The 24,838-nt window shown below is 39.0% G+C and overlaps 1 protein-coding gene and 1 pseudogene across 1 annotated transcript in view; both read right to left on the bottom strand.

Annotated features, from left to right (window-relative positions):
• ARSJ (arylsulfatase family member J) overlaps positions 1-12,936 on the bottom strand; it is an 83,905-nt gene extending 70,969 nt beyond the window's left edge. The window contains exons 1-2 of the mRNA XM_040475225.1: positions 12,805-12,936; positions 10,848-12,501 (exon numbers count right to left, since the gene is read on the bottom strand). Of these exons, the coding sequence (XP_040331159.1) occupies positions 10,848-11,245 (398 nt within the window). The 5' untranslated portion in view covers positions 11,246-12,501; positions 12,805-12,936. The remainder of the gene's footprint in view (positions 1-10,847; positions 12,502-12,804) is intronic.
• Positions 12,937-13,789: 853 nt separating this feature from the next.
• LOC121030625 (60S acidic ribosomal protein P1-like) lies at positions 13,790-14,752 on the bottom strand (annotated as a pseudogene).
• Positions 14,753-24,838: the final 10,086 nt, after the last annotated feature.

Below are 24,838 nucleotides of genomic sequence, written 5' to 3'. Positions count from 1 at the left end.
CATGGCTGCTTTCTCTGAATATAATAGTTTAAAGTTATACAATTGTTAAAGGTTGTTACCAATCTGAATATTTATGTCTACCTAATTCTATTAAATGGAGTATCAAATATCAGTTGATCAGCAATGGTGATATGGATGTTGACAATTTTTTTAAATGTTTATTTATTTATTTTGAGAGAGAGAGAAGGAGAGAGAGAGGGGGAGGGAGGGAGGAGCAGAGACAGAGGGAAAGATTCCCGAGCAGACTCTGGGCTGCACAGAGCTCAACGTGGGGCTTGATCCCATGAACCGTGAGATCATGACCTAGGCCGAAATCGAGAGTCAGATGCTTAACTGACTGAACCACCCAGGCGCCTCCAGATGTTGACAATTTTTAAATCAAAATATTCCTTTAGGGCACCTGGGTGGTTTAGTAGGTTAAGCGACCGACTTTGTCTCAGGTCACGATCTCATGGTTTGTGGGTTCAAGCCCTGCATGGGGCTCTGTGCTGACAGAATGGAGCCTGCTTGGGATTTTCTCTCTCTCCCTCTCTCTCTGCCCCTCCCCTGCTCATATGTGTGTGTGCACTCTCTTGCTCTCTCACTCTCTCTCTCTCTCAAAATAAATAAATAAACTTTAAAAACAAAACAAATTCCTTTAAAATTTTAAGTCATTGTACTAATCAATGAAGAATATGGAAGCTCCTAAAATTCAGAATAAACTCAAGTATGTGACTCATATACACTTACCATATTTTTGATATTTCTCATTAAGAGCTTTTCACTTGATTCAGTATAATTATTGAATAAATATTTATTGAAAGTCTGATTATCAACACTAATTATCTGTTGGATAGCTTAAAGTTGTCCAGCATGAAGGTGATAACCAAGATAATCAAGGTTTATATATATAAATATATAGAACATATATAAATGGGTTTCTATGTGGCAGACTCTATTCTATGTTCTTCCTACACAATCCCACTTAAGCCTCACAGTAAACCCTTTGAGTAGGTATTATAATTATGATGACCATCTTCCCATGAGAAAACTGAGGCACATATAGCTTAAGTTACATGGCTGATGTCTTACAGGATCCTTGCTTTTAATCACTAGGGTATATATTTTTAAAAAATAGACTATGTGGTAAGAAGTGTACAGTTTAGTGTGCTGTTGTACATTTTGGAATTTGAAGGAAACAGGTAAATAAAATAATTGGAATTTATTATAAAAATAGAGAGGAAAGGTTGCAGAAACAGAAGAATGCACTTGATTCTGCCTGGTGTGGGGTAAAGAAATGATCAGAGAAGGATTGGAGAGGAGATGAAGGTAGCAGAGGGTCTGGAAAGATGCAGTAGCATTTTCCCAGAGGAGAGTGAGGAATATTCCATGCTTAGATGGAAAAAGGAGGATTTGGGGCATAGCCCTTGTAGGTAAGTGTAAGTACCCTGGCAGTGATAACCCAAAGAAGGTATAAATGCGAATGTGTTGGCAGATTGCACCAGAACCATATCAGATGCCATATTTTAAAAGTCCTTATATAGAATGCTTAGGAATTGGGCTTTAGTCTACAGATAATGGCAGCTTCTAAAGGATTGTAAGCAGGGGAGTGGTATGATTTCGACTGTGTTGAAATTTCACTCATGTCCTAGTGTTAGAGTCAGATGCTGCAGGCAATATAATCATTTCGGAGGTGACTGAAATAGTGGCCATAGAGCATATAAAATTCCAATTCCCGCGAAGCCAAGAGCAATATCTTAATTCAAAACCATTGCATACCTACTGAGTGGTAGTCCCAAGGGTGAACTGGCATTCAAAACTGAATGAGATATGTTGATGATATTCAATAAAAGAGTTATTGTTGACTGAAGGAATTTGAAGTAATCTTTCCATTTCTCTATGTCCATTACTTCTCATTTAGTGTTGTAGTCTTAACTTATTGTTTAAATATGCATCTGCTTTCAGTTGTCATGAGCTTAGCAGTATTCCATCAGATTCTGCCAAGCATGATGATAACAACACACAAAATCTCCAAGTGCAGAAGCTTTAAAAAAAAATATACCTCTAGTCACCTTCCCGAACATCTCATAACTAATAATATTATGTGAAAAATGTTGGTGGATAAAATGTATAAAGTTTAAAGCATATGGTATTTAATTTTAACTCTGCACTGCTAGATAGAAATTGGAAAAGAGATACGACTCTTCTACAGAAAACTTTTAAAAAGACCAAATTGTTCTTTTAAAGTTTGTACGTAATTAAAAATTATGGAGAGGTAGCTCCAAATTTAAAAGACTTTTTACTTAAAAACTATATAAACTTAAAAGTTTTCAAAATGTTTTCACATGTTACCTCATTTGACCAATGGAATAACCTTTGAGATTAGTAATATAAATAATATCATTATTCCTATATTACAGATGTAACCATGGAGTCTCAGAAAGATTAAACTACTTATTAAAGGTCACAGTCAGGAACTTGTTCATTGAATCAGCACTGTAATTCATATTTCCTCACTATAAATTCTATGTTATTTCTTCTCTATCACATTGCCTGTCAGAAGGAAATAATCATTTATTCATTAATTCATGTATTAATTCATTCATTTTTCACACATATACTTATTGTCTATTAGTACAAAGCACTGTGAGATTTACAGAGATTATAAATCAGGGTCTGTTCTGGGGACTGACTGGCAAGGGAGGTACGAGGTTCAGTGACAGCTATGAACAAGGGGGAAATCATGCATAATGAGACAGTAATAGAAAGAATTATGAAAGGTAATCGCTGGAATAAATTATTTCTGGCTAAGGAATCATGGAAAACTGCACAGGAAAGGTGGTATTTTAGGTGAGTCTGAGTGGCTGACATTTGGGCAAAGAGAGATAGGGTATGAATTCCAAGAAGTGAAAACAGTATGTGCGAAAGAAAGAAGAAAGTGAACTATGTAACGTGCTCAAGAAACTCAATCATTCTCTTTGCTGGGGTTGAGTGTGAAGGTTGAGAGAGGAAAATAAGGCTAAACACTTTTTTAAAGACTTGACTAAGGTGCTTACAATTTTCATATAGTGCAGAATGATGTGATGAAAACAGCAAGGGTCTTGTTGAAACCACACAAGTATAGGTTCACATACAGGCCCTACCACTTAGTGGCTGTGTGATCATGATCAATTTAGGTAATTTCTCTAAAACTTTCATATATCATCCATGAAAGGAAGACATTTGTTAAATATTTCATAAATATTTTTCAATAAAAATATTTTACCTTCAGGGTAGCCATGAAGATCAAATGACAGGATGTTTGAAAAATGACTAGCATGATAAGGTTGTCAGTAAGACTTAATTTCTCTTCTTATTCTTTGGTAGTCAGTGGTGAGGCAGGAAGGGTGTTTGCTGAGGCTGGTGATGTAATGAGAGTCATGTTTGAGTAAAGCAAATATGCTGGGTGAGTTAGAAGAGAGAGGAAGTAAATGAGGTAAAAAGTCTTTTTTTGCAATGGAGCACACGGGAATGCATGTCTTAATAAAGTAACACTACTGGGAATATTTACTATCTACAATGATAGAAGGACATTGCAATACACAATAATTATATCAAGGTGAAATACGGAAAAAGATCATAGTGAAATTAATTCTGGAATATTGCTATAGGAAAAATATGAATGAAATCAAGCTTTGAAATAAAAGAGGCTTTCATACTGAGCTCACATTAGAAGCAGGGGCTCTATGTCTTTTGCTTCTCTCACCTTTGATCTCTCTCAAAGAGGTCATTTGGATGAAACAAAATGTTCTCAATTCTCTACACCTGGATAAATTTCCACCTTTCAGGGCAGCCATTCAGGAAACTCACCAGGATCACCTGAATAGAGATTCATTTCAAAGGAAATCTTTTTAAAAAGCCTCATTTAAAATTAGGGACTTGGATTACAAGAGTGTGCCAATAGCTTACTAGACCATGATTCTATTGTCAGAAAAACCCATATGATCAAATAGGAAGAGGGAGCTATTTGTTGAATTGTCTCCTCTATTGAGCTGTTCTTTTTGAAATGGATATGTGAGGTTTTAAAGCCACCCTCTCCATTTGTTGTTACATTCATTTGCCAAAACCCAAGTGAGCCTTGGAAAAAAATTGTTTCTTCTAAACTTTTAACCATAAACATTTCTCTAAATGTTTATGCATTAACTAAATATTTATGCATGTAATAAGTGAACTCTTAGTAACTGATATTTATTGTGTACTCTGAGTGTGTAGAACCCTACTTAAAACTAGGCTTTGGATAAAAGAAGTAGATGGGAGAGAAAGCATGCATGACTCTTGATGTTATGTTTACAATACAAGTAGAGGGAAAATGTGTACCCGCATGCCTATGAAATGGAATAATTGAACCCTACTCCCCTTAGCTTCCTTGAATATTTCTCCTATGAGAGTGGCTGAAAGAGTTCAATTACTTTTTCAAGGTTTTCAACACCAGAACAATTGTTAATTGATAATTTATTTTTTTAATTTATTTATTTTGAGAGAGAGCATGCATGCGAGCAGGGGAGGGGCAGAGAGAGAGGAAGAGAGAGAATCCTAAGCCTGCTCTGTACTGTCAGCCTGACATAGGGCTTGAACCCACGCACCATGAGAGATTATGACCTGAGCCAAAATCAGGTCGGACACTCAAACGACTGAACCACCCAGGAGCCCCATTAATTGATAATTTCTTATCTACAAACAATACGTTATAAACTCCCAACAGACATGGTCCCCTGCTTCCACTGCCCATTGCAGTCTACAGAGGAAGTCTACATGGGTCCTATCTTCCTGGACCAAATGAGGCCCCCAGGGCTCCTGACTATGTGCCTGATTATGGCTGCAGTAGTTGGCAATGAAGGGCCAGGAGTCCCCAGCTCAGTCACTCTCCAGGATGAGGCTATAATGAAAACTGAACACTAATTTCCTAGGAGATCTTCTGGGGAAAAAAAAACCAACGTGCTTTTCAGCACCATCTGTGTTTTCACTATAACTCCAGTCTTCTCAATGTATCATTCTTCACTTGGGTTTGTATCTCTGTACATCCTCTACTCTGATTCAATCAATCCCTCTCCTCTCCTCTCTAACCCTAGCCAAGAAGCCTTCTGTTACTGAAAGTATGCCATTAGCAAAATTCAATATGACCTCCCCTCTTTCCTGGACATTCTCTCCACCTTCTTGCTTTAGTTGATTGCTGGGTATCCCTGACATCCTCTCAACTTGGAGCTGTTCTTTTACCCATACCCCAATTATCACAGAGCCTGAAACAGGGGCGGGTGTCCTCTTAGCTCCTCACTGACACTTCCAGGCAATTTTGGCTCTTGTCTCCTTCTAAAAGCTCAACTCCTTTGAAAACCAAGGCAACAGATTATAGACTCACTATCTTCCCTGTCTGACTTCTTTACCCAGTTCCAGGCCCTGGCCCTTACCTCTCAGTCATAAATGATTCCAGCACTTGGTTCACTGTCCTGTTGAATATTACTTCTCTCATTGTTGTTAATGGTTTCAATATCCACTGAAGTGATCCATCCAATACCTTGCCCTTCTAACACCTTGCCTTCCTCATTTCCAAACATTTTTTTTTCAATCTCACCTTAGTATCCATCCCCCTGTCATTTCCCCAAACTGTGCTACTCACACAACTTTGATCCCAAGCATACACTTCTCCAACTACCATTATCTATCTTGCTTTTCAACTTTATAAGAGTGTCTCACTTGACCCCAGCCAGATAGCAAATTCATCGACCCTGGCACTTTTCTAGAGAACATAATTCCCTCCTAGTCTTCCCCTTTTCCTTGCCAAGTTTAGAGTCCATGATCCCACTCTATTCATTTAGCAAAGCTCCAAATCTAGTTAAATCTACCTCTTCAATGGCGAGTCTTCTGCACACCAGCACCTGGCCATGGCACGAGAAAAACAGACAATAACTAGTTTCTGTTTAAAGTTATGACCACAAATCTCAAGTGGGCTCAGCTGAGTGCCCCATATTTGTACAGCATTTCTCTACTTAATTCACTTTCTCATTCTCCTGGAAGAATATTTTCTATTTCTGTCTTTAAACCTCCAGATCTTTATTCTTAGCTAATGACCTCATTTGTTATTTCACTTAGAAAGTAATATAATTCAGAAAAGAACTACTTCATATTCCAAAACCAAATCTTCCATGCTATTTGCATCTGTACACCCATATTTTCCCTTCTTTCATATTACAATGAATGAACTGGTAAAGAAGGACTAAGGCAATTTTGAAGGAGAACAAGTAGGAGAACTTAATTCCAGATATCAATATTATAAAGCTACAGTAGTTAAGAATGTAGTATTGGCAAATGATAGACAAAGAGACTAATGGAACATAATAGAGTTCAGAAATAAGACCCAATGTCTACATTTATCTGATTTATATAAAAGTGATTTTCAACAAATAGTGTGGGCCAAATGGAGGTACACATGGAAACAAATCTTGAATCTTGACGTATACCATAACAGAAATTTAATTTCAAATAATTATAGATCTAAATATAAAAATAGGACAATAAAACTTTTAGGAAAAAAAAAGCATTGTCATGACCTTGGTTTAGTCAGAGATACCTTAAATAGGACATAAAAAGAAAAAGATTACTAATTAGACTACAATAAAATTAAAACCTTCTGTTTGTCAAAAGACACTATTAAGAGTGAAAAAGCAAGCCACAGAGTGGAAGAAGACATCTGCAGTGCAAATATCTGACAAAGTCGTCCAAGTCCCTGCTCCGCTGTGTCGGGTATACTTGGGCCCAAGCTCGAACTTGCAAATAAACCCTCATGTGTTTGCATCGGAAAACAAAACAAAACAAAACAAAAAACCTAAATATCTGACAAAGAAACAAATATATTAATAACTACTACAAAGAAAAGCAATCACCTAATGAGAAAATAGGAAAAGACTAAATAGACACTTCTTAAAAGGGAATATTCAAGTAGTCCATAAAAATACAAAAAGATGCTCAACTTCATTAGCCAATAGAGAAATGCAAATTTAATCCATACTGTTATACCAGTGCATAACAATCAGAATAACTAAAACAAAAAAGACAGTATCAAATGTTGACAAAGATGTGAAGCAAATAGAACTCTCCATACATTATTGAGAGTGTGTATTGCTAAGAGTATAAACTGGTGGAATCACTTTGGGAAACTGTTGGGCAGTATTGATAGAAAACAAATACACACATTCCCATAACCCAGCAATCCTACAACTGCATAGATATTCAAGAGAAATGTATACATATGTTCACCAGCAAACACCTACAGATATGTTTATGAAAACACTATTCATAACGGCTCAACACGAAACCACCCTAATGTCTGTCAACAGTAAACTGGATGAATAAATTGTAGTATATTTATACAAAAGAACACTGTTCAGTAGTGAAGATGAATGAATTATGTCTACAGGCAACAACACAGAAAGGTTTTACAGTCATAATGTAAAGAGAAAGAAGCCAGACATGAAAGAGTACATTGTCTATAATTCCATTAAGATACAGTTAAACATAGGCAACAATTAACCTGAGGTGTTAGAAGTCAGGAGAGTGATTACCCTCTGCAATAGGAAGGGCTTGATTACCCTCTGCAATAGGAAGGGCTTGTTTTAAAAAGAAATAAATTTATCAATATCCTATTACAAATACACATTTGAGTTACCTTTGCATTTATAAAAATGCTCATCTTGGTATTTCAAGTAGAAAAATGAATAACAAAATAATAAAAAAACAAAATTATTGCTAAAGACATAAATTCGGTTAAGATGGCCAATTTTTCCTACTTTAAAGTCTACATAAAATGCATGTCTAAATTTTGCAAAACTTTTCTGAAGACGTCACTATATTCTAAGAAGAAATGATGTCATTTATCCATGTCTATGTGTAAAACTGTGAAAAACAAAACAAAAGGTGGGAAAATTACTTTGAAATAAATCAAATGTAGGCAGCTACTTTCTTAACCAACCTTTGTATCATGAGGCCAACTTCGAACACATACAAGGCTGTTTCTCAAAGCCCCATGTACAGAACCCCTGCGTTACGATCTCTCTTGAAATCTTTTGCCATAACTATATAAAAAGAAGATAATAACAGCAACTATCTCATAGTGTTATAAAGGTTAAACAAGATAAAAATGCATTCTCCTGGAACACTTAATTTGTATTAATAGTGTTAACATCACAATAACCTGAGGTGTTTGTTAAATCACTATTGATTTCTGGGCTCAACCCCCTACATACTGAAGTAGAATTGCTGGTTGTGCCTGGAAATCTCCATTTTATCTAGCATTTTGAGTGATTATTTTTGTTGATTTAAATTTGAAGACCACTATCCAAAGATTAAGGTCCACTTCCTACTTGTTCCACAGATCTTCAATACAGGGATCCGCACACAGCTAGTGCTTACTGACAGTCTGAATGATATTCAACATTGCCAGACGAGTATAATATAAATGATTAAAGGAATCTGGAATTTGTTACAGATTTGTGTAGTATAAGGGAATAGATTTTTACATTTTGACGCGAGTAGGTTTGTTAATATTAAAAGTAGTCTCAGTTTCAATCATTTTAACTTTCTTTACAAATGCAAAGATATCTGAATCCTCTTATATTTTACATAACCCATTTTTTCTTAAAATAATTCAGTCCATTTAGATTTTTATTGCTTTTTGTTTTTGTTTTGTTTTGTTGTACTTTAGAAGATCCAGAGAGTATAGTCATGTGCTCCTGAAGAGGACAAATGACCATATTCCCTGGGCACTGCACTATTCACATTAGGCCCATAGCTGGGCTTCTAGAACTACTTTCTTGCTTACATCTCATTCATTTACAGGAAAGTTCCAGTCTAAAAAGAGAACTGTAAATGAAAATGTCTTCAACTGTTTAATTCAAATAAAAATTTAAATAGAATTACAGTTGCTATTTAAACTTTTTGTCTCTAAAGCACTTACACAATTTGTTGCACTGAATAGAAAATCTTAATAGGAGACAAAATCTTTTCATAAGATGTTTGATTGCATTGAAAGAACAAGAGAGTCACCCTTTGACAAAAGAGATAAATTAGCCACACAGCAGTGAGCGCAGCATAATGTAGAGTCATGGAATCATTATGTTGTACGCCTGAATCAAATGCAACATTGTGTAACATGTTCAATTTAAAAAAGAGAAAAAAAAGCTAGGAATTATTTCCAGTTTCATTTCTGTTTCATGTTATTGGGCAAACATAAAGATTAAAAGATAAAACCTAGATATTTTATCAGTACAAGATAATGTTTAGGAACTAAATGTTCTTATTTGGTGAAAAGCCTTAAAGCATATGCTCTATTGTGAAAGATAAATTCATATGATTCATTTACATATTTTCAACTACCATTGGCTATCTGAGTAAATCTAAATTCTATAAATTAATTGAAGAAGTTCAGTGAGATTTTAAGACACATTTAATTCATAAACCAAATATAAGAGTGGTTGGGATTAGACATGAAGAACTTGACCTGCAGGCCGCCAGATGGACTTATTTTCCAGCCAAAATCTGCTACTTTATAAATATCAAATGCCCTTGACTTTCTGACGCCACAATTAACCTTTAAAATTACTCTGAAGTACAGTGAGACTCTTTTTTTTTTTTTTAATCTCTCTCTCTCTCAAGAAAGGAAAGGATAGGATTTTTTCTTTTCTTTTTTTGGCAATGATGCTAAGTTCTGACAGTTTGCTAAGCAGTGGAAATCATACTGTAAGCAAAAGTCTCTGCAAGACAGAGATTCTTACAAAACAGTCTTTATGTTTCCAACGGATACTGGCTACTTTTATAGGATTCAATTCCAACAACAACTTCACTGAAGCAGGGTTCCCTGAGACTGAAATCACAGGACACATATACTGAGCCACTAAGGATTCCCCACTATCTTTGTCCACTGGTAGCTTGACCTCCAGACCTCCTAGTCTATCTCTGTTCCACACGCTGACTTTGGCCATCCAAATCAATAGCAATAACCTATATTCTAGTAGGATAGAATGAAAATATGGAAATGAGTGAACACCTTAAGTAGAAGGTTTACCTGCTGAGCAAAGCGACAATATTAAAAACGCTTTACTTAAGCATCCAAATAACTTGATTTTTCTTAGAGTTAACCAGAAAATTCCCAGACCTGTGACAGCAGCAGAAAACTTGAGATGAAATTTGACTCCTGTTGAACATTTATCATTGAATTTCCCTGCATTTTGAGAATGGCCTTGGTAATTGCACATGACCGTCTTTAGTGATCCAGTTAAGACAAAATTACCAAAGACCCAAAAAGAGTCATTTGTACACTGATTTTATATCACCTTCCATCTATTTCCTTGACCTCTTTTCTGGCCATGAGGACCTGTGGCTTTGATTATTCAATTCTAGATTTAAGAACAAATCGAGAGTTGCAGAAACGTTTTAGTCTGTCTTTCTTATCAGTGATGGTGACTGGGAATTCTGTTGTGATACGTGAAACAAATCTGAGCATGCTCAAAAGTCAAAATGGATTTGGAAAAGGAGACCCCTTCTGGAGACATCTGGTTGGTAGGTGAGACTTCAAAATGTCCTGATCTTGTTTAAAAACCTGGAGGGCACTTCACAGCAGGCTCTGAGAGTAAGCAGAGGAATGAGCCTAGACTAGTGACAAGCCGTTCAAGATCACTAACAGGGAATCCATTTTAATACTAACATAAATCAATACCACATTTCATTCATTCATTCTCTCGTTCCCCATATTTTCTGTTACTCTTTAAATTAGGAGCGGGGTCTTAGTTAAATGCTCAAGATGTCTGCAAGGCATAAATACATGAAGCAGTAACACTTACTTTCCAGTAATAAACTGACTCCTGGACGGTGTGCAAATAGGCTGGACATAGTAGTTCTCCAGTTTAACTCCTTCGGCAGCAAGCTTGTCAAGAGTGGGAGTCTTTATCTCCGAGCCGTGGTAACCCACATCTCTAAATCCCTGATCATCCGCTAGGATGAAAATGAGATGGGGTTGGGAGGTGGCAGATGTGCTGGGCTCCGGCCTCTCTCCAGACTGAGCTCTCAAGGCCCCTTCCTCCTCCTCCTCCAAGCCCTGGCCCCAGGACAGGTAACCGTAGGTGAGGAGGCTGAGGACCCAGAAGGCTGCCAGCGCCCCCATGGCTAGCATCTTTCCCGGCCAAACCCAGGCCGGCGGAGTCGGCGGAGGCGGGGGCCCCGCACACCCCCTGGGGGCCATTCACTTGGGTCCCGGCTGAGACTCCACTCGCAGAACCACGCACCCGGTGCGGCCGCCGACGCACACATGCACGCGGGAGAGCGGTAGATCGCACAGGCGGTGGACGGTCCCCACCTGGAAAGAAGTCCTGCGCTCCTCTCGGCTGTCACCACATCCAACAGCTTCAACCTTCTACAAGTGATGGGACGTCGGACAAACAAGGAGTTGCTCTTTTCCGTCGGATTTGACTCTCTCCTCCTCCTCGCTCCCCTGAGTAGCTTCCACACACACACAAAAGTGAAGGCTTCCACCCGAAAGTTCTCGGGACAAAAAGTCTAGCAAGGAATCACCTTGAGTAGGGACCTTTTGTGGCCAGAGCGCCCTTGACGTTGAGGAGCGAGCTTCTGGCAGTCGCGCGCGCACACAGGTCGGGGGACAGGCGGTCCGGCGGTCCCCTCACCTGGAAGGCACTGGGGGGCGGGGGGGGGGCGGGGGGAGGGTTGAGCAGCCGCGCCGCGCTCTTACCCTGACAGATAAACGGCTGCCTGAAGTGCACCGACTTCCTGACCACTTTCTCCACTCTTCCAGGGCTCTCTATTTCTCCCGGTCCTCTCCAAGGCGTTTGCCAGTCTCCCCGACACTAGGCGGCGAAGTAAGGGGGGAATAAAAGCGCAGTTTCCTGATCTCTTTCCACGGCTCACCACCCTTTTTCTGCAGGAACTTCGGGCACCAAGTCCTCCGGGCCTCTGGAGCGCGGAGGGAGCGAAGCGGGGTTCCTGCCCCGGTGGCCACTCCACTTCGAGCCCACTTGGTCTCCGCGGAGTGGGTGCACCCGGCCGAGGCGCTGCAAGATGGGTGCGTTGTGTCAGCTAACTTACTTAGTTTTGGCACTGGGATTTCGTGGCTGCCTCCTCCCTCTTTTTTGTCCAGTGAATCACAGAACGGTACTTTCTGCTTTAGCTCCTCCAGGAAGAGGGGGAGGGGTAAGGTTGGTTTAGAGGTTCGGGCTCTCCTTTTTCCCTTCCGGGAGGAGGAGGGAGGGGAGGCTTTGCGGGAGAGAGAGAAAGCTGCGCGCTCCTCCTCGATCCCTGCGGGATCCGGGATCCGCCAGGGCTAACGCTTCTCTGGGTTTCGCCGGCTGCCCTCCGTCATCCGGAGAGGGGAAAATCCGCGGCGGCGCGGATCCGGAGGGGGGAAGCGGGCGCTTCTTGTTGTTGGTCTGTAAATGAAGAGCTCTCTCCCCCATCCCGAAGGCTGCGCTTGCAAACTTTTTCTAGCTTCAGGAGGGAGTGAGAGAGGAAGAGCAGGAGAAACAACAAACTGCGTAGCATACCCTTTCTTCTACTCTTCCAGTTTTCCTTTACTACTCCCTTCTGCCCCCCTCCTCCCCATTTTTCCTACTCCTTTTATCCCCGCCTCTTTTTTTTTTTTTTTTTTTTTTCCAGCAGCCTCGACTACAAGTTTTTAAATTGAATTTCCTTTCCCTGTTGCTGGCCTTTCCAGCCTGACTTCCTCATTAGCTTCTCCCCACGTGAAGATACTGAAATTGCCCCCTTATTCTTACCTCTTCCCACACTTACCCACAGGGCGTCTCCAGCCAAGAATGTGGGGCGGAAGAGGAGTTACACATTTCACCCTCAAGAACGGAGAGCCCAGTCTGTACTCGTGCAGTAAAGAAACCACAGTTTCCCATCTAATAATTCAGGGAACTTCATCACTTTTTAAAAACTATGTGGAGTGAAAGTATTGTAAAAGCTTGTGCTGACGGGGAAGATATGCATGCTGCTTGTACTAGAATTATGGGGTTTTAAAGCTCTGCTCAGTCAGGAAAAGGATTTAGGGTATGTATTGAGAGAGAAGGCAACAGATGCCAAGAGCCACTGAGACATGTTTTTCTTTCTCCAAATTTATTCAACGGTTCTTTCTTGAACACCTACTATGGGCTGACACATGAAAAGTCAGATTCTCCCAAATGCCTGAGCATAAATCTAGGTTTCACTTAGCCAATTTATTTTTAATTCTTTCCTATTGCTAAAGTTCCTATTTAGTTTCTAGGCAAAACATTTGTGAATGGAAACTTAGCACCTTTGAAACTTGCAGTGTGCTCCATACAGTTAATGTTACTAACGTGTAGCCTTCTGCTAGTCTATTTTCTTTCCTGAGACCATTCTGATTAGTTTGTGGAGAGATGAGCAGTGTTAGAAACCTGTGAGAAATATGATCTTAGAAATTCGGTAAGTTAATCACCAAATATGCAATGAGTGAACGGAATACTGGGACATTGGAAAGCACTAAGGTAAGGCTTCCAGCTTCGTGGGTCTAACGAGATGCTTGAACGCCAGCAGACATTTCAGATGGGTTAGCCACTTTTAGTTGGAGTGGTCAGTGACATAGAACAAGAAGTATCCATGTTACTATGCAAGAAACAGGGTCCTTTTTTTTTTTTTAATGTCTACTTATTTTTGAGAGAGAGAGTGTGAGCAGGGGAGCGGCAGAGAGAGGGAGACATAGCATCTGAAGCAGGCTCCAGGCTCTGAGTTGTCAGCACAGAACCCGATGTGGGGATTAAACTCATGAGCTGTGAGATCATGACCTGAGCCGAAGTTGGAAACTTAACAAACTGAGCCATCCAGACGCCCCAAAAGAGGGTCCTTTTCAGTTCAGGTTTCAAGCAAAAGAAAGAGTAAATAATAATATGATGATGATGTTAGCAGTCATGGAATACCTACCACGTGCTGTATTTAATGATTATATATATATATATATGTGTGTATACATAAATATACACACATATGCTGTATAGTATTTATATAATGCTTTATATGCTTTATCTCTTCTCCTTATCCACCAATTTTATGAGGTATTCTTCCATGGAACAAATATCTGAGGAGCTGGGCCAATGCTAGAAGCTGGGAAAGTAATGGGTCAGCTAAATCAGGCACAGTGTTCTTGTGGAGTTTACATTGATGGAAAGAGATTAACAGATCATCCCCAAACTCCAAAGGTTTGGAGTTTATTCTGAAATATTCTGAAGAAAAGGAACAAAATTAGAAGAAATTTTAAAACAAAGAAATCTGACTTAGACTGGGTGTGTTAGTGGGTGGGGTGGTACAGGGATGTGACCTGTAAACTGAAGGAGCTGTTATTTTGTTATCCACGCCCGCTTTGGTTTTAAGAGTTCAGCTTTTTATTGAACAGATTGCAGAAGAAGTTTAGTCAGAAAGCCCGTGTCATCATCAGATTCCTCGGATTCTTCTTTCTTTGCTTCCACTTTCTTCTCCTCAGCCTGAGCCTCCTGCTGGTGGAGCGCCAGCTGCTGGGGCAGGTCCACCAGCCCATACACTGCAGGTGAGACTCCTGATGTTGACATTGGCCAAAGCCTTTGCAAACAAGCCCAGCCAGAAAGGTTCAACATTTACAACCGCTGCTTTAATGAGGGCATTGATCTTATCCTCCGTGACCCGTCACCTCATCGTTGTGCAGGATGAGGGCTGAGTAGAAGCAGGCAAGCTCCCATACCGAGGCCATGGTGCAGGTGGGTGCTGAGTGGGTGCTGCCAGGAGCTGTGCTAGTCACAGGGTGAAGTGAGGGCCTCACCCTATTCTGGCCGTAGCTTCCTTAGAAGAATGGAGCACGTTAGCAGCAGCTGAGGAAAAGCTGTCTATCCCCCTTTTACAGGAAATTTAGACTTGCAAATCTGTCTGACTTCAAAATCCATGTTTTTCAAAAGATAATCTTCCCACAAGTAGGCATTAAGGTCTTTTCCAGCCACACAGCACAGAGAGAACACAGCTGCCAGAGTTGGAGAATTCTAATCTTTACACAAGGCATGCATGCTCTCCACATTCAAGATAGAAGGGCAGAATTCTGGCCCTAAAAATGCCATTTTGGAATAAACAGTACTATATTAGGGGAGACTAAGAACTATTTGCAATTAGTAGTAAGAGCCAAGAAACAAGAATAGTCATACTACGGCAGACCAAATGAGATGTGACTCAGAGGGAAAATCCATTGGTTGGGTGCCCTAGCCAAAGTGGGAAATGGGTAATGGTTATTCCCACATCCATAAGGAATACCTTCAGAATGAAATCAGAGGCTATTGAATGCACTATACATTATTGTACATATACTGGTATTACAAGCACAGAAACTTCACATTTCTCATTATAGGATTGGGTTTCATACACTCCAAGCAGTAGTTTTAGCGTCCTCATGAAATCCTAGGTTAAAGACCCTCTATAACTGAACTGTTTTTTTCTGACTTTAGAGCCAGGATTTTTGGTGTTCAGGCATCAGCTTCACTAATGGAACCACATCATAAATTTATTTCGGCCCAGATATAGTCACATTACACAGTCCTATAGTTATGGAATGGCATTATAAAAATTAAAGGTACCATTTGATTTAGTAAGGGGAGAGAGAAAGAGAGAGAGAGAAATAGAAGTGCTTAGAGATGAAATTAGCATGGACTGATTATTCATGTGAGGCTTACTCAGGAGGTAGGACTAAAGCTATGCCTGAAGGGACCAACAAAATTAAAATTTGGGAGAGAAGAGAAGAAGTTAAGGGAAAGGCATTTCAGGTAAGAGGAAAGAGAAAACCAACTGGCTGAGATATGTTTGGACTGGGAGAGTATGGGAAGTAATATTAGGAAGTTCAGATCACCCCATATATTGGAAAGCTTTGAAAAAGTATGAAGGGTTAGAACTTGATTTGGGGGCATTAAAAGGGATGAGGTCCTTTGAGCAGGACATAACATTCTCTCTCTCTCTCTCTCTCTCTCTCTCTCTCTCTCTCTCTCTGTCAAAAGAAATAAACTTAAGAAATAAAAAGACTACGGAACTAAAGCTACTTTGAGTCATTGTCACAAGAAACAAGAGCTCTCTGATTAGAGAGAGAGCACAATTACTGATTAAGTAATTGTTAAGTAAGGATCACTTACTGTCCTTTCTTGGAAAGTCTCTGTTGAAATAAGCTGTAATAATTTGAGTAATGTGAGTGACACTAAAGTTTCAACCATGTATAAACATTGCTACCCAAGAGTGACAAGGTTTTTGACTTTAGAAACTCAGAAGATCTGAACTGCCAAAGAAGAGATCTTTTTTTTTTTCCAAACATGTGAAAGTAGACATTTAAACAAAATTTTTACAGTGAGAAACCTGGTAATTTCAACAATTTTAAAATCTGTTCTTACTGCTTAAATTGTAAGTCAAATTCTGTATTATTTATGTAGCAATTTTTAGAATATCAATTTCTAAACCTGGCTGGTCATTAGACTCCTTTAGGGATTTTTTAAATAAGGAAATTCCCAGCTCCACCCAAGATACAAATCAAAATATCCAGAGTTTGGGAATATTTATGTTAAGAAAAGCTCTCCAGCTGATTCTAGTGTGGATAGAGTTTTGAAAAACACTGACTTAGAAGCTACAGCACCAAAAAATTTTAATAGGGTTGCTTAATGGGTGAGTTTGGTGCCATCTATCAAATGTAATAAGGGGAACACAGCTGAAAAATGGGTGGATAAATGTAGAGTCTGAACATCTGAGGGAACAGTCAGTTTCTGTAAGAGGGAAGGAAGAATTAAAGTTGGGGTATAGCCAAGCCACCAGGACCAAGAAAAAAGGGAAAGGCATTAAAGCTTAAGTGGGTGAATGACAGGGGCAATAGCGTGGGCAGGCACTGCTGAGTTCACATGTACTGAAGGGAAAGACTGGAAGGAAAAACTAAGTTCGAAAGCCAGCTCTTCCATAGTGATATCTTTCATCAGGATTTGTAGTATTCTCCCAGTTGCATGGGCCAAAGGTCTAAGGTGCTGACCTCCTGAGATCGAAATGTGCTGGTGTCTGGTCTCAAGGAGTCTAGATAGCTGTGAAATCTAGAGTCAAGGTTACTAAGTAAAAGTAAGTGCCTGATCTGGCATCCAGAAAATAGCACATTCCCAATTGTGGATTGTATGAATTTATAAAAGGCATATGAATTAAAGACTATAAGAACCACATAAATCAGAAGAACAAAAATTATATCAATTTATATGATATTCAGTGGTGAAACCAAGAGAAGTTAGTGATTGGAGAATTAAAATAAGGGGAATAAATGATTATGCCCAATTTCTGGTTTGAGGAAATTGCCTGAATGGTAGTACTTATTTATTTATAAGTAATACAAATATGTAAATGGCATATAAACTTAATTTATGAATGGTATATAAATTTATATGGTATATAAACTTATTATAAATAATTAAATGATAGTACTATTTATGTATTTATTTAATTTATTTAATTTAATTTTTTATTTTTTTAAATTTACATCCAAACTAGTTAGCATATAGTGCAACAATGATTTCAGGAGTAGATTCCTTAGTGCCCCTTACCCATTTAGTCCATCCCCCCTCCCACAACCCCTCCAGTAACCCTCAGTTTGTTCTCCATATTTACAAGTCTCTTCTGTTTCGTCCCCCTCCCTGTTTTTATATTATTTTTGTTTCCCTTCCCTTATATTTATCTGTTTTGTGTCTTAAAGTCCTCATATGAGTGAAGTCATATGATTTTTGTCTTTCTCTGACTGACTAATTTCACTTAGCATAATATCCTCCAGTTCCATCCACCTAGTTGCAAATGGCAAGATTTCATTCTTTTTGATTGCTGAGTAATACTCCATTGTGTGTTTGTGTGTGTGCGTGTGTGTGTGTGTGTGTGTGTGTGTATATATATATATATATATATATATATATATATATATACACACCACATCTTCTTTATCCATTCATCCATCGATGGATGTTTGGGCTCTTTCCATACTTTGGCTATTGTTGATAGTGCTGCTATAAACATGGGGATACATGTGTCCCTTCAAAACAGCACACCTGTATCCTGTGGATAAATGCCTCATTGTGCAATTGCTGGGTCGTAAGGTAGTTCTATTTTTAGTTTTTTGAGGAACCTCCATAATGTTTTCCAGAATGGCTGCACCAGCTTGCATTCCCACCAACAATGTAAAAGAGAGCCTCTTTCTCCACATCCTTGCCAACATCTGTTGTTGCCTGAGTTAATGTTAGCCATTCTGACAGGTGTAAGGTAGTATCTCATTGTGGTTTTGATTTGTATTTCCCTGACGATGAGTGATGTTGAGCATTTTTTCATGTGTCGGTTGGCCATGTGGATGTCTTCTTTGGAGCAGTGTCTATTCATGTCTTTTGCCTATTTCTTCACTGGATTATTTGTTTTTTTGGTGTTGAGTTTGATAAGTTCTGTATAGATTTTGGATACTAACCCTTTATCTGATATGTCTTGCAAAAATCTTCTGTCAGTTGCGTTTTAGTTTGCTGATTGTTTCCTTCACTCTGCAAATTTTTTTATTTTGATGAGGTCCCAGGAGTTCATTTTTGCTTTTGTTTCCCTTGTCTCTGGAGACGTGTTGAGTAAGAAGTTGCTGCAGGCAGGATCAAAGAGGTTTTTGCCTGCTTTCTCCTCGAGAATTTTGATGGCTTCCTGTCTTACATTGAGATCTTTCATCCATTTTGAATTTATTTTTATGTATGGTGTAAGAAAGTGGTCCAGGTTGATTCTTCTGCATGTCGCTGTCCAGTTTTCCCAGCATCATTTGCTGAAGAGACTGTCTTTATTCCATTGGATATTCTTGCCTGCTTTGTCAAAGATTAGTTGTCCATACGTTTGTGGGTCCATTTCTGGGTCGTCTATTCTGTTCCATTGATCTGAGTGTCTGGTCTTGTGCCAGTACCATACTGTCTTGATGATTACAGCTTTGTAGTGTAGCTTGAAGTCTGGGATTGTGATGCCTCTTGCTTTGGTTTTCTTTTTCAGGATTGCTTTGGCTATTCAGGGTCTTTTCTGCTTCCATACAAATTTTAGGATTATTTGTTCTAGCTCTGTGAAGAATGCTGGTGTTATTTTGATAGGGATTACATTGAATATGTATATTTCTTTGGGTAGTATCAACATTTTAACAATATTTGTTCTTCCAATCCAGGAGTGTGGAATCTTTTTCCACTTTTTTGTGTGCCTTCTTCAATTTCTTTCATAAGCTTTCTATAGTTTTCAGTGTATAGATATTTCACCTCTTTAGTTATATTTATTCCTAGGTATTTTATGGGTTTTTTTGTGCAACTGTAAATGGGATCGATTCCTTGATTTCTTTCTGTTGCTTCATTGTTGGTGTATAGGAATGCAAGTGATCCCTGTGCGTTGATTTTATATCATGCAACTTTGCTGACTTCATGAATCAATTCTAGCAGTTTCTTTGGTGGAATCTTTTGGGTTTTCCATATAGACTATCATCTCCTCTGTGAAGAGTGAAAGTTTGACCTCCTCCTGGCCGATTTGGATGCCTTTTATTTCTTTGTGTTGTCTCATTGCAGAGGCTAAGACTTCCAATACTGTTGAATAACAATGGCAAGAGTGGACATCCCTGTCTTGTTCCTGACCTTAGGGGGAAAGCTCTCAGTTTTTCCCCATTGAGGATCACATTAGAGTTGGGTTGTTCATATATGGCTTTTATGATCTCTATGCTCCTTCTATCCCTACTTTCTTGAGGGTTTTTATCAAGAAAGGATGCTATATTTTGTCAAATGCTTTCTCTGCATCTATTGAGAGGATCATATGTCCTTTTTTTTATTGATGTGCTGAATCACGTTAATTGTTTTGCGGATATTGAACCAGCCCTGCATCCCAGGTATAAATCCTACTCAGTCGTGGTGAATGATTTTTAATGTATTGTTGGATCCGGTTGGCTAATATCTTGTTGAGGATTTTCGCATCCATGTTCATCAGGGAAATTGATCTATAGTTCTCCTTTTTAGTGAGGTCCCTGTCTGGTTTTGGAATCAAGGTAATGCTGGTTTCATAGAAAGAGTTTGGAAGTTTTCCTTCCATGTCTATTTTTTGGAACAGCTTCAAGAGAATAGGTGTTAACTCTTCCTTAAATGTTTGGTAGAATTCCCCTGGAAAGCCATCTGGACCTGACCTCTTGTTTTTTGGCAGATTTTTTATTACTAATTCGATTTTGCTTACTGGTTATGGGTCTGTTCAAATTTTATATTTCTTCCTGTTTCAGTTTTGGTAGTATATATATTTCTAGGAATTTTTCCATTTCTTCCAGATTGTCCATTTTATTGGCATATAATTACTCAAAATATTCTCTTCTTATTGCTTTGATTTTTGCCGTATTGGTTGTGATCTCTCCTCTTTCATTCTTGATTTTATTTATCTGGGTCCTTTCCATTTTCTTTTTGATCAAACTGGCTAGTGGTTGATCAATTTTGTTAATTGTTTTAAAAAACCAGCTTCTAGTTTCATTGATCTGTTCTACTGTTTTTTTTTGGTTTTGATAGCATTAATTTCTGCTCTAATCTTTATTATTTCCTGTCTTCTGCTAGTTTTGGGTTTTTTTGCTGTTCTTTTTCCAGCTCCCTAAGGCGTAAGTTTAGGTTGTGTATCTGAGATCTTTCTTCCTTCTTTAGGAAGGCCTGGTTTGCTATATATTTTCCTCTTATGACCACCTTTGCTGTGTCCCATAGGTTTGGGGTTGTGGTGTTATCATTTTCATTGACTTCCATGAACTTTTTAATTTCCTTGTTAACCTCTTGGGTAGCCCATTCATTCTTAGTAGGATGTTCTTCAGTCTCCAAGTATTTGTTACCTTTCCAAATTTTTTCTTGTGGTTGATTTAGAGTTTCATAGCATTGTAGTCTGAAAATATGCACGGTGTGATCTCGATCTTTTTGTACTTACTTAGGGCTGATTTGTGTCCCAGTATATGGTCTATTCTAGAAAACATTCCATGTGCACTGGAGAAGAATGTGTATTCTGCTGCGTTAGGATGAAATATTTTGAATATATCTGTTAAGTCCATCTGGTCCACTGCGCATTCAAAGCCATTGTTTCCCTGTTGATTTTTTGATTAGGTGATCTGTCCATTTCTGTGAGTGGGGTGTTGAAGTCTCCTACTATTATTGTATTACTATCGATGATTTTCTTTACATTTGTGATTAATTGATTTATACATTTGGGTGCTCTCGCATTTGGTGCATAAATGTTTACAATTGTTAGGTCTTCCTGGTGGATAGACCCCTTGATTATGATATAATGCCCTTATGCATGTCTTGATACAGTCTTTATTTTAAAGTCTAGATTGTCTGATATATGTATGGCTACTCCAGCTTTCTTTTGTTGACCATTAGCATGATAGATGGTTCTCCATCCCCTTATTTTCAATCTGAAGGTGTATCTAGGTCTAAAGTGGGTCTCTTGTAAACAACATATAGATGGATCTTGTTTTCTTATACATTCTGTTACCCTATGTCTTTCAATGGGAGCATTGAGTCCATTGATGTTTAGAGTGAGTACTGAAAGATATGAATTTATTGCCATTATGATGCTTATAGAGTTAGAGTTTCTGGTAGTGTTCTCTGGTCCTTTCTAATCTTTGTTGATTTTGATATTTATTTATTCATATATATATATTTTTTCATCTTTTCTCCCCTCAAAGAGTCCCCCTTAAAATTTCTTGCAGGGCTGGTTTAGTGGTCACAAACTCCTTTAATTTTTGTTTGTCTGGGAAACTTTTTATCTCTCCTTCTATTTTGAATGACAGCCTTGCTGGATAAAGAATTCTTGGCTGCATATTTTTCTGATTCAGCACACTGAATATATCCTGCCACTCCTTTCTGGCCTGCCAAGTTTCTGTGGATAGGTCTGCTGCAAATCTGATCTGTCTTCCCTTGTAGGTTAGGGACTTTTTTTCCCTTGCTGCAGTCATGACTCTCTCCTTGCCTGAGTATTTTGTGAATTTGACTATGATATGCCTTGTTGATGGTTGGTTTTTGTTGAATCTAATGGGGGTCCTCTGTGCTTCCTGGATTTTGATGTCTGTGTCTTTCCCCAGGTTAGGAAAGTTTTCTGCTATGATTTGCTCACATAACCCTTCTACCCCTATTTCTCTCTCTTCCTCTTCTGGGACCCCTATGATTCTGATGTTGTTCCTTTTTAAAGAGTCGCTGATTTCTCTAATTCTTAAATCATGCTCCTTTGCCTTAATCTCGCTCTTTTTTTTTTTTTCTGCTTTGTTATTCTCTGTAAGTTTGTCCTCTATATCACTGATTCTCTGTTCTGCCTCATCCATCCTTACCGCCGCTGCATCCATCCGTGGTTGCAGCTCAGTTATAGCATTTTTAATTTCATTCTGGCTATTTTTTACTTCTTTTATCTCTGCAGAAAGGTATTCTAATCTATTTTCGACTCCAGCTAGTATTATTATTATCGTGATTCTAAATTCTGGTTCAGAAATCTTGCTTGTATCTCTGTTGGTTAAATCCCTGGCTATCGTTTCTTTGTGCTCTTTCTTTTGGGATGAATTCCTTCATTTTGTCATTTTAAAGGGAGAAAAGGAATTAATGAGGTAGAAAAATTAAAATTAAAAAAGTATTAAAATTAAAAAAATATTAAAATTAAAAACACACACACCCACAAAAATCAAATAAATGATGCTAGATCCTAGGTGTGTTTTGGTCTTGGTGTTGAAAGTGGTTTGACAGATTAGAGAAAAAAAAGGGGGGGGGAGAGGCAGTCGTTTGAGAACTTGAAAAAATGAATACACTGAAGTAGACTAAAATGAGATGATGGGAGTAAAATAGAATTTGAAAAAATATACACAAAAGTAAAGAATATAGTAGAAAAAAATAAGGAAAATATTTGTAATAAAAATTAAAAATAAAAATGAATTTTTCTTTTTCTGTATTCAAGAAAAAGGAAAGAAACAAAAAAATTTAAAAAAGGAAATTGTTTGAAAATTTGAAAAAGTAAATACACTGTAGTAGACTAAAATAAAATGATGGAGGTAAAATAGAATTTGAAAAAAATTTACACAAAAGTAAAAAATATAGTAATAAAAATTAAAGAAAAATGTTTTTAATAAAAATTGAAAATAAAAATGAATTTTTTCTCTTTCTGTATTCAAGAAAAAGAAAAGTGTAAAAGAGAAAAAAGAAAAGAAAGAAAATTGAATAGATGGACCTGCTGACAGATTGAAGTAGTACTGAAATTATTTTGTTTTCCCCTAGAAGTCAGACTATGTAGTGCTTTATAGTGCATAAACTAAGCAGGCAGTGAGACTTGTGTTCTTGAAGATCAAGGTTGGCCCAGTTGGGCCAGGCTCGGTGTAACGGCTCCGCTCTCTACTAGATGGCGCTGCTAGCCTACTGGGGTGGAGTGTTATGGCACCCATAGGTGCCATGCGTATGTGCATGTGCGGGACTGGTGAAAATGGTGCCACCCAGTTACCCAGTCTCTAGTATCGGAACTCTGTTCTCCCGGATCAGCAATTGCGCACCCGTCCTCTGTCTTCAGCTTTCGTCCACTCCCCACTTTTTCACTGTCTGTGACCAGGCCCCAGGCAGTACCTCTCTCCTGAGTTTTGTCTCAGATGTGGCTGTTTTCCCCGGCCCCTTACTTCTGAAAGAATGTGGCCTTGACCCATTCCGCCCCTCTGTGGGAGGGTCTCACCTAGCAATGGCCAAATGAGCAATGGCTGAATGTCGGCTGCACCCAGAAACCCTTGCTGGACCCTGCTGCTGCTGGTGCCCCAAGACTGAGGCCAGGTGCCAGCCCGCCCCAGAACAAGTTCATGAGATAGTATCCCAGCAGCTTTTCAGGGATTATGGAAAATCACAACACACATCTGGCACCAGGCTTCACCCTTAACGACCTTGTTCCAGCCCCAGCAAATGTGGCCATTTTCTGGGGTCTGCTGGGACCAGGTGGCTTCAACAGTCTCTACCAAATATCCTGCCAGCAGTGGAACAGCTTTTCCCCATGTGGCCCAAAAACCTCCTGGACCCCACTCTGGTCCTGGGGATTCGCCCTCCCCACCACAGCACTGCCAGGTATCAAGCTGCAGAGTTGCAGACTTTGCCTCCCTTTTTTTTTGTTGTTTTGTTTTGTGTTTTTTTATTTTGTTTGTTTTTTTTTCAATATATGAAATTTATTGTCAAACTGGTTTCCATAAGCCTCCCCTTGTTTACAGTCTTAATGGGATTTAAACTCTCTCCTTTCTCCTTTCTCCTTTCTACCTTTTTAGTTTAGTCCCTCTGGCTGTTTCCAATTTTCCACTTTCTCTCCAGCTGCTTTTGGGTAGGGGTGCTTTTCCCGTATTCTCCCCACCACCACTCCCCCCCAGTCTCTGTCCTATCAGCTCACAAAAGCAAGAAGCTCTCCAAGTTCACCTCTCCGTGCCACGTACCTGCTGAATTCTGTGGTTCAGGTTGTGCAGGTTGTTGTGTGAATCCTCCAATCAGTTTTCTAGGTATAGGATGGTTTAGTGTTGGTCTGGCCGTATTTCATGGACGCGAGACACACAAAAGACTTCCATGCTGTTCCGCCATCTTGGCTCCTCCCCTCTCCTCTTTATTTATTTAAAAATTTTAAAAACATTTATTTATTTTTGAGAGAGAGAGACAGAGAGAGTGCAAGCATGCTCATGCGAGTAGGGGAGGAGCAGAGAGAGGGAGACAGAGGATTGGAAGAAAGCTCTGTGCTTTGAGCCCAGAATGGTTGGAACTCAGGAACCATGAGATCATGACCTGAGCCAAGGTCAGATGTT

Source organism: Herpailurus yagouaroundi, unplaced genomic scaffold (assembly GCF_014898765.1).
Source record: "Herpailurus yagouaroundi ecotype Mexico unplaced genomic scaffold, PumYag 28, whole genome shotgun sequence".
NCBI classification, from domain to species: Eukaryota; Metazoa; Chordata; class Mammalia; order Carnivora; family Felidae; genus Herpailurus; species Herpailurus yagouaroundi.
Note: the sequence above shows the minus strand (reverse complement) of the source record. Positions and strands in the feature narration are given on the sequence as shown.